Genomic DNA, 15,882 nt, shown 5'->3' with positions numbered 1-15,882 from the left:
TGAGAGTGTGTCGGTGGCTCCCCCTGCTGGCCACACACAGGAGCGCTTCAGGCGCAGGAGGATTGCGCAATGATGTCCGCACGCCCACGAGTGTCCAGAGCAGGAGAGGTTCAGAGACTCGGACTTCGACCGGAGGATAAACCATCATGGAGTCCAAGCTGAACATGAAGCTCTTCTACATGATCCTGCCGCTGCTCGCCGTCCCAGAATGCTTCGGGCTTCCGTCAGGTGAGCGTGTGTCTGCATCACCTGTGTGTGTGTCAATATTTATAGATTACAATATATTTATTTATATAGCAATAACAAGTGAGCAGCTTTGCAGTGATAACGGGAAAATAATGCAACAAAGTTTGTTTCTAGAAGAAAATAGCATCACAGTCCAGCTTAAGTTCAGTGATGCTTCATTTTTGATGTAAAAATGAATTTATATATATTATATTATAATATTATATATATATGATGTCATCATCCAGCTCAGTTCAGTTCTCATACAATGGTGTCAATGCAGGAGATTAATATTATCGTTGAATATTAAATTAAATGTCTCCAACTAAGCAAGACAAAAGCCAAAGACGACAGTGGGAGCGAAACTCCATCAGTGACAGAATGGAGAAATAAACCTTGTGAGAAACCAGAATCAGTCGCCCAGTTCTCCTCTGGTCAACGAACCAGCAGTGTATGATTATGATTCAGGAGCATTACAGGTCAGAGGTCAGAGTCTGTTGAGGATCAGTTCTGATGGCTGTCGTGTCGATGAGGCCTTACAGGGGAGAGTCTAGATCACACAATCTCTGCGGACACTTCAGGGATGTGTTGTGGCCGTGTCTAGGCTCAGGTCCTCCGTCTGATCTGGATACGGGCCGGATCCGGTTGGTTTAGTGCTTCTCATCCATGTTTATTATGTCATCTGCAGTGTTCCTCAGTAAGTCCGAGGCCAGCCGGGCGCTACGGCAGCGTGTCCGACGGGCGAACTCGTTCCTGGAGGAGCTGAAGCTAGGAAATCTGGAGCGGGAGTGTCTGGAGGAGGTGTGCTCGCATGAGGAGGCCCGAGAGATCTTCAGCGTCCCAGAACAACTGGTGAGGAAAACTCACACTGACCCGTTGAGCAGAAGAGCTGATGGAGATCTGACTGACTCTCCTGTTGTGTTTCAGGAGGATTTCTGGAGGAGATACACAGGTGAACCAGAGCGTACATGCTGCACACACACATCTGAGAAAGCCATACACTATATTTCATCAGTTACATGCTAAAGTTTTCAAAAGTGTTGAATACTTCTTATAAATGTTGCACATAAAATTTAAAAAGGTTAGAAAATAACTCATAAAACAACACATCTCCATAGCAACGATCTGACAACCACTCATAACTCTATAGCAACAGCCTGACAACCACTCAGACCTCCATAGCAACAATCTGACAACCACTCATAACTCTATAGCAATGACCTGACAACCACTCAGACCTCCATAGCAACGATCTGACAACCACTCAGACCTCCATAGCAACAATCTGACAACCACTCATAACTCTATAGCAATGACCTGACAACCACTCAGACCTCCATAGCAACAATCTGACAACCACTCATAACTCTATAGCAATGACCTGACAACCACTCAGACCTCCATAGCAACGATCTGACAACCACTCAGACCTCCATAGCAACGATCTGACAACCACTCAGACCTCCATAGCAACGATCTGACAACCACTCAGACCTCCATAGCAACGATCTGACAACCACTCATAACTCTATAGCAATGACCTGACAACCACTCAGACCTCCATAGCAACGATCTGACAACCACTCAGACCTCCATAGCAACGATCTGACAACCACTCAGACCTCCATAGCAACGATCTGACAACCACTCAGACCTCCATAGCAACGATCTGACAACCACTCAGACCTCCATAGCAACGATCTGACAACCACTCAGACCTCCATAGCAACGATCTGACAACCACTCATAACTCTATAGCAATGACCTGACAACCACTCAGACCTCCATAGCAACGATCTGACAACCACTCAGACCTCCATAGCAACGATCTGACAACCACTCATAACTCTATAGCAATGACCTGGCAACCTCTCAGTGTGTTCTGATCCTGTGAGTGTGTTGTTTGGGTCTTCAGAGGTGGACTTCTGTCAGTCGGCACCGTGTCAGAACGGGGCCACATGTGTGGATCAGAAGAACACATACGTCTGCATCTGCCCGGTGAACTTCGAGGGGCGACACTGTAACAAAGGTGACGCACACACACACACACACACACATCAGCAGCGTCACAGAACTAAGCATCTACTCATGTTTGAATCCTGTAGTCCGTTCCACAGAAATACTCCCAGCGAGTTCCTACGGGTGTTTGTACAGGAACGGCGGCTGCGATCACTTCTGTGTGGAGGTCACCGACTCGACCCATCGCTGCGACTGCGCTCCTGGATACACACTGCACACGGACAACAGCAGCTGCGTACCACAGGGTGCGTCTCACACACACACACACACAAACAGGAGTGTGTGAACCCATCTAATCTTTCCATTAACCACGGGAACGTATAGCCTCGCTCCGGCATCCGCTGTTCTGGCGTCCCTTCCTCTCCCAAGCTCCCCCGCTCCACCTCCACCTGCCCAACTCCACCTCCCCCGCTCCACCTCCACCTCCACCTGCCCAACTCCACCTCTCCCTCACCCCCCCCCCCCCAGCGCCCCCCTCCCCAATAACTCATGTTGTGTTTCTCAGATGGTTTCCCATGTGGCCGTCTGGTGGAGAAGGGTGTGGGTCCCAGGATCGTGAAGGGGGACGTGTGCCCGAAAGGACAGTGCCCGTGGCAGGTGAGCATTGATGACTGAGTCACATCATATCCATGATCAGAAAATCTGTCTCTGTACTCTCTTGAAAAGAAAGAACCTCAAAGAACCTTTCCGTAGAGAACCGCTATATCTGCATGTTCTCCACAGGCTTCACTAAAGCTTTCTGGGATGTTTAAATGCGGTGGAGTTATTCTCGATACCCAGTGGATTCTCACGGCGGCTCATTGTGTCTGGAATAAGGATCCATCCATCCTAGAAGTGACCGTTGGTAAGTTCCCCGGTCATGAGCTTCCATCATCGTGGGGTTTGTCAGGTGTAGCTCCAATTCGGCTGCGTTTTCGCTCCTCTTTTCTTCAGTGTCGAGGAAAGGTACTTTTAAAAGCAATGTATTCCAATATTGCGTTACTCCCAAAAAAAGTAACTTATTGAGTTACGTTACATTTGCGTTACAACAAAAAAAAGTTTTTTGGGCAAATGTTAAGGCCCTTGCACACAAAAAGTGAAACAGTTTCCCCAACACTGCTCTTCTTCCTGGTTGTGACGGGCTATAAACCCGAGCGAAACGGCCTCTAGAACAAGAACTGTAGGGCAGGCTTTGATGGTGTCCAGAAGATCATAAATGCGAGGAGTTCTGGTACTGTTGATGTTCCTCCTCTCAGACCTCTCGGTGTTATTCTGTCTCCTGTAGGCGAACACATCCTCGATAAAGACGAGGGAACCGAACAGACGAGGAAAGTGTCCAAAGTGTTGGTGCACCCGTGGTATAACCACTCCAACGCTGACAGTGACATCGCTATGCTACGTCTCGCCAGCCCCGTCACGCTCGACCGCTACGCCGTGCCGATCTGCCTTCCTCCCGCTAACGGCACGTTCGTCCGCACGCTAGCGTCGGTGAGCTTGTCGACGGTGAGCGGTTGGGGTCGCCTGACCCAGTCCGGCCCGGTGTCGGTGGTTCTGCAGCGGCTCCAGGTGCCCCGGGTCTCGCTGGACGAGTGTCGGGCTCGGTCCGGCCTGAAGGTGAGCAGGAACATGCTGTGCGCCGGGTTCCTCGAGGGCGGCCGGGACTCGTGTCAGGGCGACAGCGGCGGCCCGCTAGTCACACGCTACCGCAACACGTGGTTTCTGACCGGGATCGTGAGCTGGGGGAAAGGCTGCGCCAGCGCCGGCGTATACGGCATCTACACGCGCGTGTCCATCTTCGTGGAGTGGATTGTGAACACAGTGGCCAGCGGATGAATGTACAAGAGTTTCTGAATGTTATTCTTCCCTCGCACTTCTTTCTTATTTTTTTTTATTTACCTTTAAATTACTTGATTTGATCATTAAAGAATAAATAAATAGTAATTTGAGCACATTCAACTTAAATTCAAAGTAACTCACAATTTCATGCATAACCCTTTTAATTCAACTCAAAATTTCTTACATTGCGTGTCTTTGCCAACCTCTTGTGAACAATAAATAAATAAATAAAACCTGACATAATACAAGAGTTTCTGAATGTTATTTAAGGGGAAGTGTGTCTTGAGGTTTCAAGTCGAGTCTCCTTCATTTATACAGCGCTTTAACAATATCGCAGCAGCTTCGTACAGTAAGTAAGGATTTTCTAGAGATTGTTTGGCTTTACTTTATGCCGTACTCCGAGTAAAATTGGTCATTTTGGACAGACTTCCTGAAGAGTTACACTAGTCGAGACTTACAATGATTAGCACCGCGAAGGAAACATTGGGACCAGATAATTGAGTTACTATTGCAGTTTTAAAAAATGACACACTTCCCCTTTAAGGACATATGCAAGTGAGAATACATAGCAAATACAGGCAGAACATGTTTGAAATTTGTATTATGTATCAAAAATAAAACAATTTTTTTTCAAATGTTGTCCTTCGTCTTGTATCTGTGTGTGAGTGTGTGTGAGTGAGCGAGTGTTGTTGTCAGAGTATTTAGACTTCAGACCTTTGACCCTCCAGCAGAAGAACCGAAGCGCTGGTCGACATGCGTCTCCTGTCCGGCTTTCTGGTCCTCTGGAGTCTTTGCTGCTGTCATTCGGCCACAGGTGAGGTCATTCAACAGCTAAACAACCAGGTACAGTAGTGTTAGTACTGAGAGTGTTGTCAGTCCAGTCTTGTGTGTGTGTGTCCAGTGTTCACGGGGCGGGACGGGGCTCATGAGGTTCTGACCCGGAGCAGGCGAGCGAACTCGGGCTGGTTCGAGGAGATGAAGGTGGGGAATCTGGAGAGGGAGTGTCTGGAGGAGAAGTGCTCGTACGAGGAGGCGAGGGAGGTGTTCGAACACACCGAGGCCACGGTCAGGATTACACCACACACACACACACACTCACTAGACTGACAGCACTGCTCTTGGTGCCTGTGTAACTTAATCTTAAACTGCTTTTCCAAACCTGAAGGATTGTAGTTGTATATTTTATTAGTGTAATGCCTCGAGTGTTTCTGAAGTGGCATTTAGGTGTGTTACAATCCTGGATTCGAGGAGTTTAGTGGTTGAAATTTAAAAAATGTAATCAATCCTTCTCTCTCGGGTCAATCTGACCGGAATGAGTGGAATGTGAGGAATGCTTCAGTACACATATACAAACCTACAAATGCTCAACTTTCAAGCTAAAATTGCTAAAACTATAACGTTACCAATAAATAATGCGTGTGTGTGTGTGTGTGTGAGAGAGACGGGGTTTAGGACCCAGCAGAACAGCTCCTCTGCTCCATATAGAGATATAAGCCCATCTAGAGGCATGAAATATCATGTGTTATTATTATATTCCACAAGAGCTCACAGACTCCCCATGGAAGATATCTAGAGCTGAATTAAAAGAGTTACGCATGAAATCGTGAGTTATTTTGAATCTAAGAATGTGAGGAATGTGCTAAAATTACTATTATTTATTATTCAAATCTAGTAGTTTAAAGCTAAATATAATAAAAAATAACAAAGAAACTGCATTTAAAAATAAAACGCATATTATCAAAATGAAATAAAAATAATTGTATTGTTTGTCCAGAAAGTTTAAGTTTAGCTTTATGGCTCGGGTCATGTTGACGTAACACTATCTAACCACTGTCTCCACACAGAATGAGTTCTGGAAGATCTACGATGGTGAGTTTTAAAGATATGTGACCTTTTGCTAAATTACATTTTCTGCGTTATTAAGATGAATCTTTATGTTGGTCTGCAGTTAAAGATCACTGCGCGTCGAACCCGTGTGAGAACAACGGGCTGTGCACGAGTCCGAACGCCGACTCCTTCACGTGTCTGTGCGCGCCGGGCTTCAGCGGACGCGCCTGCGAGCGCGGTGAGAACCCGAGGGGAACAACCTCTCTGTGTTTCTGTCCTGTTAGTGTTTTCCAGCACAAATATTTAAACGTTCTTAAATCAAGACACACAGAATGATTGAAGATATAAAGTGAGTTTTTGTTTAAAACAAGAACAAATATCTGCTATGGGGTCAGAACAATAAACTTAAAGGGAAAACAAGATTTGTGACTCCAGTGGCAGATATTTGCTCTTGTATAAGCAGAAACACATCAGTTTGATACATATTAACCATCAATCTCATCAATCTCAATCTTATCAACCATATCTACTGTAATGTACGAGGGATTTGTGCTTCGAAAAGTGTCTTAAACAGGAGATTTTGAGAATCAAGTGTATTTGGCATCCGCAAAGATTAAAAACGTCCTTGAGGTTATTAAGCTAACTCCTGATTCTCTTTGACTCTGCAGAGATTCGAGGCGTGCCCGACTCCTGTCTGCATGAGAACGGGCGCTGCGAGCACTTCTGCGTGGAGGAGGACGGCCAGCGCAACTGCTCCTGTGCCGATGGGTATATCTTAGGGTCAGACGGTCAGAGCTGCCCGACACATGGTGAGAACATCACACAACTCGCCAATCAAGACAAGCCCTACATTAGTTCATGTTCCAGCTTCCCTTTCATGCAAACACTGTACAGACAAGCTTAAAGAGATAGTTCACCCAAAAATTAGCCCACGATTTACTCGCCCCAAAGTCATCCTAGGTGTATATGACATTCTTCCTTCAGATGAATACAATTAGTTATATTAAAAAATGTCCTGGCTCTTCCAAGCTTTACGATGGACAGATTAACTTTTACAATGGATAGATGCACTTTTATGATGGATAGATGAACTTTTATGATGATAGATGTACTTCTATGATGGATACATGCACTTTTATGATGGACAGATGCACTTTTATGATGGACAGATGCACTTTTATGATGAATAGATGCACTTTTATGATGGATAGATACACTTTTATGATGGATAAATGCACTTTTATGATGGACAGATGCACTTTTATGATGAATAGATGCACTTTTATGATGGATAGATGCACTTTTATGATGGATAGATACACTTTTATGATGGACAGATGCACTTTTATCATGTATAGATGCACTTTTATGATGGATAGATGCACTTTTATGATGGACAGATGCACTTTTATGATGGACAGATGCACTTTTATGATGGATAGATGCACTTTTATGATGGACAGATGCACTTTTATGATGGATAGCTGCACTTTTATGATGGATAGATGCATTTTTATGATGGACAGATGCACTTTTATCATGTATAGATGCACTTTTATGATGGACAGATGCACTTTTATGATGGACAGATGCACTTTTATGATGGATAGATGCACTTTTATGATGGACAGATGCACTTTTATGATAAATAGATGCACTTTTATGATGGACAGATGCACTTTTATGATGGACAGATGCACTTTTATGATGGACAGATGCACTTTTATGATGGATAGATGCACTTTTATGCTTTAAAAACAGAGACGGCCATTCACTGCCGTTATAAAGCTTGGAAGAGCCAGGACATTGTTTAATATAACTCTGATTGTATTCGTCTGAAAGAAGAATGCCATACACCAAAGATGACTTGAGGGAGTCTAATCTGTTTAAAATGTATTAGTTTAGAATTAAACCATTATAATTGTCCGTGTCTTACAGAGGCGTTTCCGTGTGGGAAGGTTCCTCTTCTTTGGAGAGGAGGTTCTGGTACGAACTCTCAGGCGGATCTGAGGTCTCGAATCGTTGGTGGAGCCGAATGTCCTAAAGGTCACTGTCCGTGGCAGGTACCGAGGTCACCGTCAGAACACACGTGTTGATGAGTCATTACCGTCAAACACCTGTGTGTGTGTGTGTGTGTGTGGACAGGTGCTGCTGAAGTACGGCGAGAAGGGCTTCTGTGGAGGTGTGATCTATAAACCCACCTGGATCCTCACAGCCGCACACTGTTTAGAGAAACTCAAAGTCAAGTTTCTCAAGATAGTCGCAGGTACACTGAAGAACTGATGACAGAATTCTTCTATTTTAATAACTGAAAAGAGCCTCAAAGAGACTTATTTTACTTCTTGCATTGTAGGACCCCTTTAAGATTGTTAATGACTAATAATTGTTGTTCTGTGGCGCTGTGACTCAGGTGAGCACGACATCGAGGTGGACGAAGGCACAGAACAGGTGATCGAGGTGGAGGAGATGCTAATGCACCCCGGCTACGTGCCGGAGACCGCAGACAGTGACATCGCCCTGCTGCGTCTGCGCAGACCCATCGTCTACGGCACGTACGCCGTGCCCGTGTGCCTGCCGGTGCGCGACATGGCGGAGCGCGTGCTGTGGGCCGTTAGCAAGCACACGGTGAGCGGGTGGGGCAAACGCAGCGAGGACGGACCCACCTCACGTTTACTGCGCCGACTCCAGGTGCCGCGCATTCGCACGCAGGAGTGTGTGGAGAGCAGCCAACTCTCGCTCACTGATAACATGTTCTGCGCCGGTTACATCGAGGGAAAGCAGGACTCGTGTAAAGGCGACAGCGGCGGCCCGCTAGTGACCCGCTACAGAAACACCACGTTCCTGCTGGGAATCGTGAGCTGGGGGAAAGGCTGCGCTCGACCGGGATCCTACGGCATCTACACGCGCGTCTCCAACTACCTGCAGTGGATCCACGAACAAACGGCGAACTCTACTCAAGTGGAGCGATAAAGGGATAGTTCATCCAAAATGTGTAATTAGCCTTTAATTTACTCTTCCTCAAGCTATCATTGGTGTATATGACCTGACGTATTCTGATGTATTCTTCTTTCAGACGAATACAATCAGTTATATAAAAAAATGTCTTGACTCTTCCAAGCTTTATAATGGCAGTGAATGGCCGGAGAAAATTTGAAGACCATTAAAGTGCATCCATCCATGATAAAAGTGGTAGTGATAATAAAAGCAATTCTACTCAAGTGAAGCGCTAAAGCTTCTGAATCTGAGCACTGCTATATTTATGTCTGATTATGTCTAATTTCTTCATTGTTTGACATTTTTATCCTCTCATTGCTTTGGCCTTCATGACCTCATTCACAAATAAACAATTCAGTAGAATTAAATGTATCTGTTTATTTGGTATTTTGTGTATAAAATGTTCAGTTGTTCCAATGGGAATCCACAGAATTGTATCTCGTTGTTGTGAGTATATATTAATTCACCATAAACTTTGTGTCGTTGTTCTAGGGCGACGGTGCAGAATTAAAAAAACGTTTATCGAGTACAATCGTGGCTCATTAGGACAAGAACTCTGATTAACATGGAAAAGCTGCGTTTTATTGCGTTGTCTGGTTAGGACAGAGTGTAAGGTAATATGTAGTAATTAAATTAGCTTTCTCACACATTATATGTTTAGTATTGTTTCAAAATACTCTTTTAAGGTCAGCATGAAGTTGTTCTCTATTGTGTCATATCGAGTGAATCGCTTCAGGACGGAAATGGAAACATGTAGGCAAGGCTTGTAGTTTGATCTCATGTGAGTGACAGGTTAAAGCCCCACTCTTGTCATCAGAGAAGAGATGCTGCAAGAGGAACTGATTCCGATTCAAGATTACCAGGAACATGAATAAAACACGACAATAATGATGTGCACCGATAAATCATTTAGAATAATGCTGCAGTATTCCATAATCCATGGTGACTTTAAAACGAACGCCTGGTCCAATAATGAGTTTGATTCGTCATTATCAGTGTGTCTGAGTGAATCTCACACACACACAAGCCCTTTGCTCCCGGTCGATCGGCTAATTTCAGTCTCAGCATCGGGATTCTGAGGAAACTTTGCCCACGCGTGTGTCCGGAGGTGAACATGAAGAACACTTGTGCTGTTCTGTTGCTGTGTGTCCTGATATTTCACGGATCCATCGGTGGTAAGAATTGCGAGAGACACGAACTAAAATAACTCTCCCGTAACCAAATCAAAGAAGTGACTCGCGGGCGCAGTGTTCAAAATCGGGAGTGTTCGTGTCGCTCGTTTATCGATAACAACATAGACCCCCTGTTAATTAACTTGCGTTTCAAACTAATTCTGTTCCACCTGTGTTTCCAGTCTTTCTTGACAAAGATGGCGCCAGTTCTGTGTTGCAGCGCGTGAGGCGCGCGAACTCTTTCCTTGAGGAGATGAAGCGCGGCAATCTCGAGCGCGAGTGCGTCGAAGAAATCTGCGATTACGAGGAGGCGCGCGAGGTGTTCGAGGACGACACAAAGACGGTATACTCACTCAGATATTATTTAATATCATCACTCATCTGACAGATTATTTTAATTTAATAACTTAACGCGAATTCGTTTTGTTTCTCTTTTTCAGAAACAGTTTTGGTTGAGTTACTCTGGTGAGTACGGGCAAAATAAACGTGACCGCTGCCCACAAAATACAAACAGGAAACACCACAGTCACCTCAAAAACTGTAGTCAATTATTAGTATAAATACGTGCTTTTCATTGAGAGAATCTTTTTGACATTTTACTTATTATTAGTAGCCTACAGTTGTGACCACACTGACCATAGTATAATAAAATAACTGATTCATGGTCATTATATGGACTGCTAATCTAAAGAACAAACAAACACAGTACCAAGTCAAAGGTTCTGTTTGTTTAAAATGTGTTTGTTAATATGGAAGCTTGTTCAGGCCACAGTATATTTGAAAAGATAATTGTGACTTTTTATCTCATAATTGTAAGTTTAAATCTCTGACTTTATTTTTCAGAATTGCATGTTTATATCTCACAAATCTGACTTTATAGCACGCAATTGCGAGATATAAAGCAAGAATTGCGAGTTATAAAGTCAGAATTGTGTATTATAAAGTTGCAAATTGCGACTTTTAGACTAATTCTTCTGAGGGTAAAAAAGACAGTCAGAATTGCATGTTTATATTTCACAATTGTGACTATAACACACAATTCTGACTTTATATCTCCCAAATGCATGTTATAAAGTCAGAATTGTGGGATATAAACTTCTTTTTTACCCTTAGAATTAGACTTTATAACTCCCAAATGCAACTTTTTATTACGCAATTCTGAATTTATAGCATGCAAAATTATGACTTTATTTCTCACAATTGCGACTTTATATCACGCAATTCTGAGAAAAAATGTCAGAACTGTGAGATAAAAAGTCGCAATTACATTTTTTATTCTGTGGTGGAAACAAACTTCTGTGTTTCAGCTCAGTTCAAGATGCATTGAATTCCCACCCAAAATACAGATGTATTCCTTACTATAAACCAACAACAGAGACTCCTTGATGCATATTCCATTTTTTTTAACATATGCTTGATTTATACATGTAATCATCTACCTAAGCTAAGGAGCCATGCTTGACCAATCCGTGCAAGAACAACGGCACGTGTGTTTATCTGGCGAGCACCTACTACTGCCTGTGTCCGGAGGGGTTCGAGGGAAAATACTGTGAGAAAGGTAGGTGAAAGTGAATGGTAACCAGCAGTGTGTCCTTCGGCAAGCTCACAGATGTGTTCCACGGGCAGGGTTCGAGGAGACGTTGAGGTGTCTTCACGTGAACGGAGGCTGTGAGCAGTTCTGCGAGGCTTCGGGACCCGGGCGCTCGTGTCGCTGTGCCACGGGATACACACTGGGGGCTGATGGGACGTCTTGTGTTGCTCACGGTGGGAAGAATACATAAATTAAGACCTATAAACTTCAAATCTCAAAGGACACAAGGCTTATAAAACTTTCAAACTCCAAACTGAACTTATTTAAAGTGCCCCTATAATGTAGTCAATTCAAATTAAGTTTCATTTTTTTCTACATTTTATTTCTATTCATTTATTTCTACATTTATTTTCCTTTTATCTCTGTATTTTTACAGAGATAACAGGAAAATAATGCAACAAAGTTTGTTTCTAGAAGAGAATAGCGTCTCAGTCCAGCTTAAGTCAGTTCAGTGATGGATGAATGTATATATATATATATATATATATATATATATATGAAGAGTTCAGATGCAAAAGCCTCTAAATGCCGTTTGAAATTTTCTTCTAAAATGACCATTTTTATCAAGCTTGTATATTTAAGTTCAGTGATTTCACTTAAATGACAATTAATAGGTAATCTTCATTGCCATTTAAGTGAAATTACTGAACTTAAATATACAAGCTTGATAAAAATCATAATTTTAGAAGAAAATTTCAAATGGCACTTAGAGGCTTTTGCATCTGAACTCTTCATATATAGCCGCTCTGGAGAAAACCGTGATGTCATCATCCAGTTCAGTTCTGACCTCATATAATGCTGTCCATGCAGGAGATCTATAATATTGTTGAATATTAAAATAAATGTCTCCGACATAAAGCTGTTTTTGAAAGTAAGAGTCGTCAGTAATTCAGTCTCACTTCCTGATGATTTGTAACTAATTTGCATGATAGCAGCCTGTGGTGTTGATTGGCTGAGCAGCGTCGCTTAGCTCCGCCCTCAAACACTGTAGTGTATCTGAGACCGGAAGAGTTCGGCTCGTGTTGTTCGTGTTTTCTGAGATCGATACGGTGAAACCCACTGTTCGTATCACTGTGATCAAGAGCTGAGATTCAGCGTTCTGACCAATCACAGCAGAGCAGCTCTCAGAGAGGCGGGGCTTAGAGAGACCGAATCCTCGATCGAGGCGTTTCAGACGCTGAGAGAAAGAGCTGAAACAACACTGGGAACCTTTAAAATAATAGGGGCACTTTAACTTTCAGGTACTTTTCAACATTCAATGTTTCTCTTGCCAAACCTTTTCTATTTAATCTGTGATTTGTTTCAGTTGAATATCCATGTGGAAAGATCCCGCTTCAGACGACAGACAAACAGCTCGCGGGGGGGATTCACTGTCCGAGAGGCCACTGTCCTTGGCAGGTAACAGTAAACGTGCTCGTCACGCGTCACGAGAAGAAGTGATCCGATGACGAGTGTGTTCTCCGTCCCCAGGCGCTGATCGATTATAACGCAGAGAGTGTGTGTGGAGGAGCTCTTCTGGACGCCGGCTGGGTCGTGACAGCGGCTCACTGCGTTCATCAGAAGGACCTGAAGCGCTTGAAGGTTATCACAGGTGTGCACTCATGATCAAGTCACGTTTATTTCTACAGCGTTTTATACAGTACAGGAGTGTGTTACCCATAACTTCTGTTGGTTGCAATTTGTGACCTCACCACTAGATGCCACTACACTCTACACACTGCATCTTTAAATAACAGAATACCCACTGAAGGGGCGTACGCCTCGCTTTCATTCCCGATAGAAATCAAATGCTTGAATAACGTCCAGTGTCATTCTTCAGCTCAGGTCGAGTCTTGTTGACAGCAGTTGTTGTCCTCAGGTGATCATGACCTGGATGTGATGGACGGCCCAGAGGAGGCGTATGATGTCTCTGCTGTGGTTATCCACGAGAGTTACGACCCCTTGTCACTGGATGGTGACCTGGCCCTCCTGAAGCTTCATGAAGAGCTCAAGCGCTCGGCGTACGCCGTGCCCGTATGCTTGCCCACGCCACAGCTAGCACAGGAGGAGCTCGTAGCCGTACGCTTCCACACGCTCAGCGGATGGAGCAAGCGAACCGCCGGACACAACACGCACCCGGCGCGAGGCCTGAGCGCCCCGTCGTCTGGCGTTCTACAGCGGCTCAGCGTCCCGCTACTGCCCACAGATCAGTGTGAGACGAGCAGCCGCGTCAACGTCACTGCTAACATGTTCTGCGCGGGCTACGTCGCGGGCGAACACGAGTCCTGCCGAGGACACGACGGAAGTCCGCTAGTCACGCGCTACGGGGGAACCTCCTTCCTCACGGGTGTCGTGTCGTGGGGGCGAGGCTGCCATCGGCCGGGGTACTACGGCATTTACACCAAAGTGGCCAACTTCTTAAAATGGATTGAAATGGTTGTGAAAACTCCCGTTGAGGGGTTGAATAATACAACAGGTTCTCCTCTTGTCTTTACCCGAGGTTAAAGGTTTCGCCACTGAAGAAGCACTTCCGGTTCCCCAAAGACCCTTTCAGGGATCAGTTCTTGACCCAGTAAATGGAGAGATGAAATTAGCCCGTGATTTACTCGCCCTCAAGCCATCCAGGGTGTATATAACAAGAGGCAAGAATTAAAAAATGTCCTTTATAATGCCTGTGTATGGCCGGTTTCTGTTTCGAAGTCCATCCAAGTTTATCTGTCCATCATAAATCCATTTCCATGATAAAAGCGCATCTATTGGATGTAATTCATGGATGCTTTGGAATACAGACAGATTATTGCAGAAGGGAAAGCAATAAAGTACAGAATAATTTGGACTATTGGTATTTGGACAACTAATATGGATTGCTGGAGAATCAAACCAAGTTAAGTTCCATATTTAAAGTTGATATCGTCCACAGAACCTCTCATTGCAGAAAAGGTCCTCTAAATTATTAAAATGTTCTTCACACTAAGAAAAAAAGGTTCTTTAAAGAACTGATCACTGAAGGATCTTTGGGGAACCCGAATTTGAAACCTTTATTTTTAAGATTGTAAAGGTTTAAGGAACCATCGATTCAAAAAAGAAACTGAATTTTGAGATGAGCTTTGAAATAAAACAGTGATTCTGAGCCTTGCGTGTGTGTGTGTGTGTGTGTGTGTGTGTGTGTGTGTGTGTGTGCTTCCGTCATCCGTGTGTTTGAGGGACAGTTGGACGGTCGTTAACTGGAACTGCATTGATTTTCTAGCGCAGACGTTGCTCTGGTCTAATCATACACCAGACGTGACCCCGTGCGAGGCCGGACCTCTTCTCTCTGTGCATTTTGTGTACATTATATTAGTCTAATTAAACAAAGATAAAGTTCACATATTTCTGTTAACGGCTCAACTTCATCTCTGCGAACTTCTTCACGAAACACTGAAAATCACCAGCTTTTTTAAGATTATCAAACAATTGACTGAGGATGTTCTCTTGATTTATCACCACAGAACCGCTGGAGAAAAGCATCTGCTAATGTAAGCTAAATATGAATCACTAGTCGTGTTTCCATTATCCTTCAAATTGCGAATCGAAAATACGGCCAATGGAAACACGTGAAAAGCTCCCATATAACGCAAAAAGGTTTTCGCGCTCGCATGAGGAGGTTTTCAGGATATTCCGCAAAACTGCAATGGAAACAGTTTTTGTGCAATTACGAGACGGCTCTTTATTAAACTCAAAAAAGACAAAAGAATTATAGGAATACTGGATTCCAAACCACTAAGAAATCCCACAGTCAAGATCTTGAAGCAGATTTGAGGGAGAAACTCCTCATACGAGCCGCTACTTGCCCTTAATGTTGTATGACACGCCTACGACTCCTAACGCTAGTGCGGCCGCTGAGACATACGTGACTTTCGTTGCCATGATGTTTGTAATGATTCATCATGAGAGTAAAAAAAATCACGTTTCAGTCGCATGACATCGTTTAATGGAAACGCCGTCATTTCACAATCGTTTTTTTATCGACAAAAAATAGTTTCGCGCAAATCTACTGACATTATTGAGACGTGCTGTCTCGGTCGGCATGACAGTGGTCGTTTCTCCTCTATTGTGTCGTATATCGAGTGAAACGCTTCGGGAACGAGAACACATGTGGGCGGGGCTTGATTGTGTCTTGGATGGTTGTGGTTTGCTATTGGCTGATCTCATGTGAGTGACAGGTTAAAGCCCCGCCCACATCATCAGAGAAGTAACTGATCCTGATTCAAGATGATGACT

At 44.1% G+C, this 15,882-nt stretch overlaps 3 protein-coding genes across 3 annotated transcripts; all 3 read left to right on the top strand.

Annotated features, from left to right (window-relative positions):
• The first annotated feature begins 63 nt into the window (after nucleotides 1-63).
• f7l (coagulation factor VII, like) lies at nucleotides 64-4,690 on the top strand. Its single transcript, XM_039646874.2, has 8 exons — nucleotides 64-228; nucleotides 914-1,077; nucleotides 1,153-1,177; nucleotides 2,141-2,254; nucleotides 2,331-2,489; nucleotides 2,750-2,841; nucleotides 2,968-3,088; nucleotides 3,509-4,690. The coding sequence occupies exons 1-8, from the start codon at nucleotides 147-149 to the stop codon at nucleotides 4,054-4,056; spliced, it is 1,305 nt and encodes a 434-aa protein (XP_039502808.2). The 5' UTR covers nucleotides 64-146; the 3' UTR covers nucleotides 4,057-4,690.
• A 72-nt stretch (nucleotides 4,691-4,762) lies between these two features.
• f7 (coagulation factor VII) lies at nucleotides 4,763-9,248 on the top strand. The gene is made up of 8 exons (XM_039646873.2): nucleotides 4,763-4,873; nucleotides 4,961-5,124; nucleotides 5,904-5,928; nucleotides 6,008-6,124; nucleotides 6,555-6,695; nucleotides 7,825-7,949; nucleotides 8,032-8,152; nucleotides 8,297-9,248. The coding sequence occupies exons 1-8, from the start codon at nucleotides 4,813-4,815 to the stop codon at nucleotides 8,854-8,856; spliced, it is 1,314 nt and encodes a 437-aa protein (XP_039502807.2). The 5' UTR covers nucleotides 4,763-4,812; the 3' UTR covers nucleotides 8,857-9,248.
• A 653-nt stretch (nucleotides 9,249-9,901) lies between these two features.
• Nucleotides 9,902-14,752, top strand: f7i (coagulation factor VIIi). Its single transcript, XM_039646993.2, has 8 exons — nucleotides 9,902-10,055; nucleotides 10,235-10,395; nucleotides 10,493-10,517; nucleotides 11,497-11,610; nucleotides 11,679-11,816; nucleotides 12,950-13,041; nucleotides 13,114-13,234; nucleotides 13,502-14,752. The coding sequence occupies exons 1-8, from the start codon at nucleotides 9,995-9,997 to the stop codon at nucleotides 14,125-14,127; spliced, it is 1,338 nt and encodes a 445-aa protein (XP_039502927.2). The 5' UTR covers nucleotides 9,902-9,994; the 3' UTR covers nucleotides 14,128-14,752.
• Nucleotides 14,753-15,882: the final 1,130 nt, after the last annotated feature.

This window comes from Pimephales promelas, chromosome 6 (assembly GCF_988280905.1).
Source record: "Pimephales promelas chromosome 6, fPimPro1.hap1.1, whole genome shotgun sequence".
NCBI classification, from domain to species: Eukaryota; Metazoa; Chordata; class Actinopteri; order Cypriniformes; family Leuciscidae; genus Pimephales; species Pimephales promelas.
Note: the sequence above shows the minus strand (reverse complement) of the source record. Positions and strands in the feature narration are given on the sequence as shown.

Coding starts and splice junctions, on each gene's coding strand:
- f7l (XM_039646874.2), top strand. CDS start 147: ATGGAGTCCAAGCTGAACATGAAGCTCTTCTACATGATCCTGCCGCTG. Junction 2,255..2,330: donor GGGGCGACACTGTAACAAAG/GTGACGCACACA, acceptor TGAATCCTGTAG/TCCGTTCCACAGAAATACTC. Junction 2,490..2,749: donor CAGCAGCTGCGTACCACAGG/GTGCGTCTCACA, acceptor TGTGTTTCTCAG/ATGGTTTCCCATGTGGCCGT.
- f7 (XM_039646873.2), top strand. CDS start 4,813: ATGCGTCTCCTGTCCGGCTTTCTGGTCCTCTGGAGTCTTTGCTGCTGT. Junction 5,125..5,903: donor TCGAACACACCGAGGCCACG/GTCAGGATTACA, acceptor GTCTCCACACAG/AATGAGTTCTGGAAGATCTA. Junction 7,950..8,031: donor AAGGTCACTGTCCGTGGCAG/GTACCGAGGTCA, acceptor GTGTGTGGACAG/GTGCTGCTGAAGTACGGCGA.
- f7i (XM_039646993.2), top strand. CDS start 9,995: ATGAAGAACACTTGTGCTGTTCTGTTGCTGTGTGTCCTGATATTTCAC. Junction 10,518..11,496: donor GTTTTGGTTGAGTTACTCTG/GTGAGTACGGGC, acceptor CATCTACCTAAG/CTAAGGAGCCATGCTTGACC. Junction 11,611..11,678: donor GGGAAAATACTGTGAGAAAG/GTAGGTGAAAGT, acceptor TTCCACGGGCAG/GGTTCGAGGAGACGTTGAGG.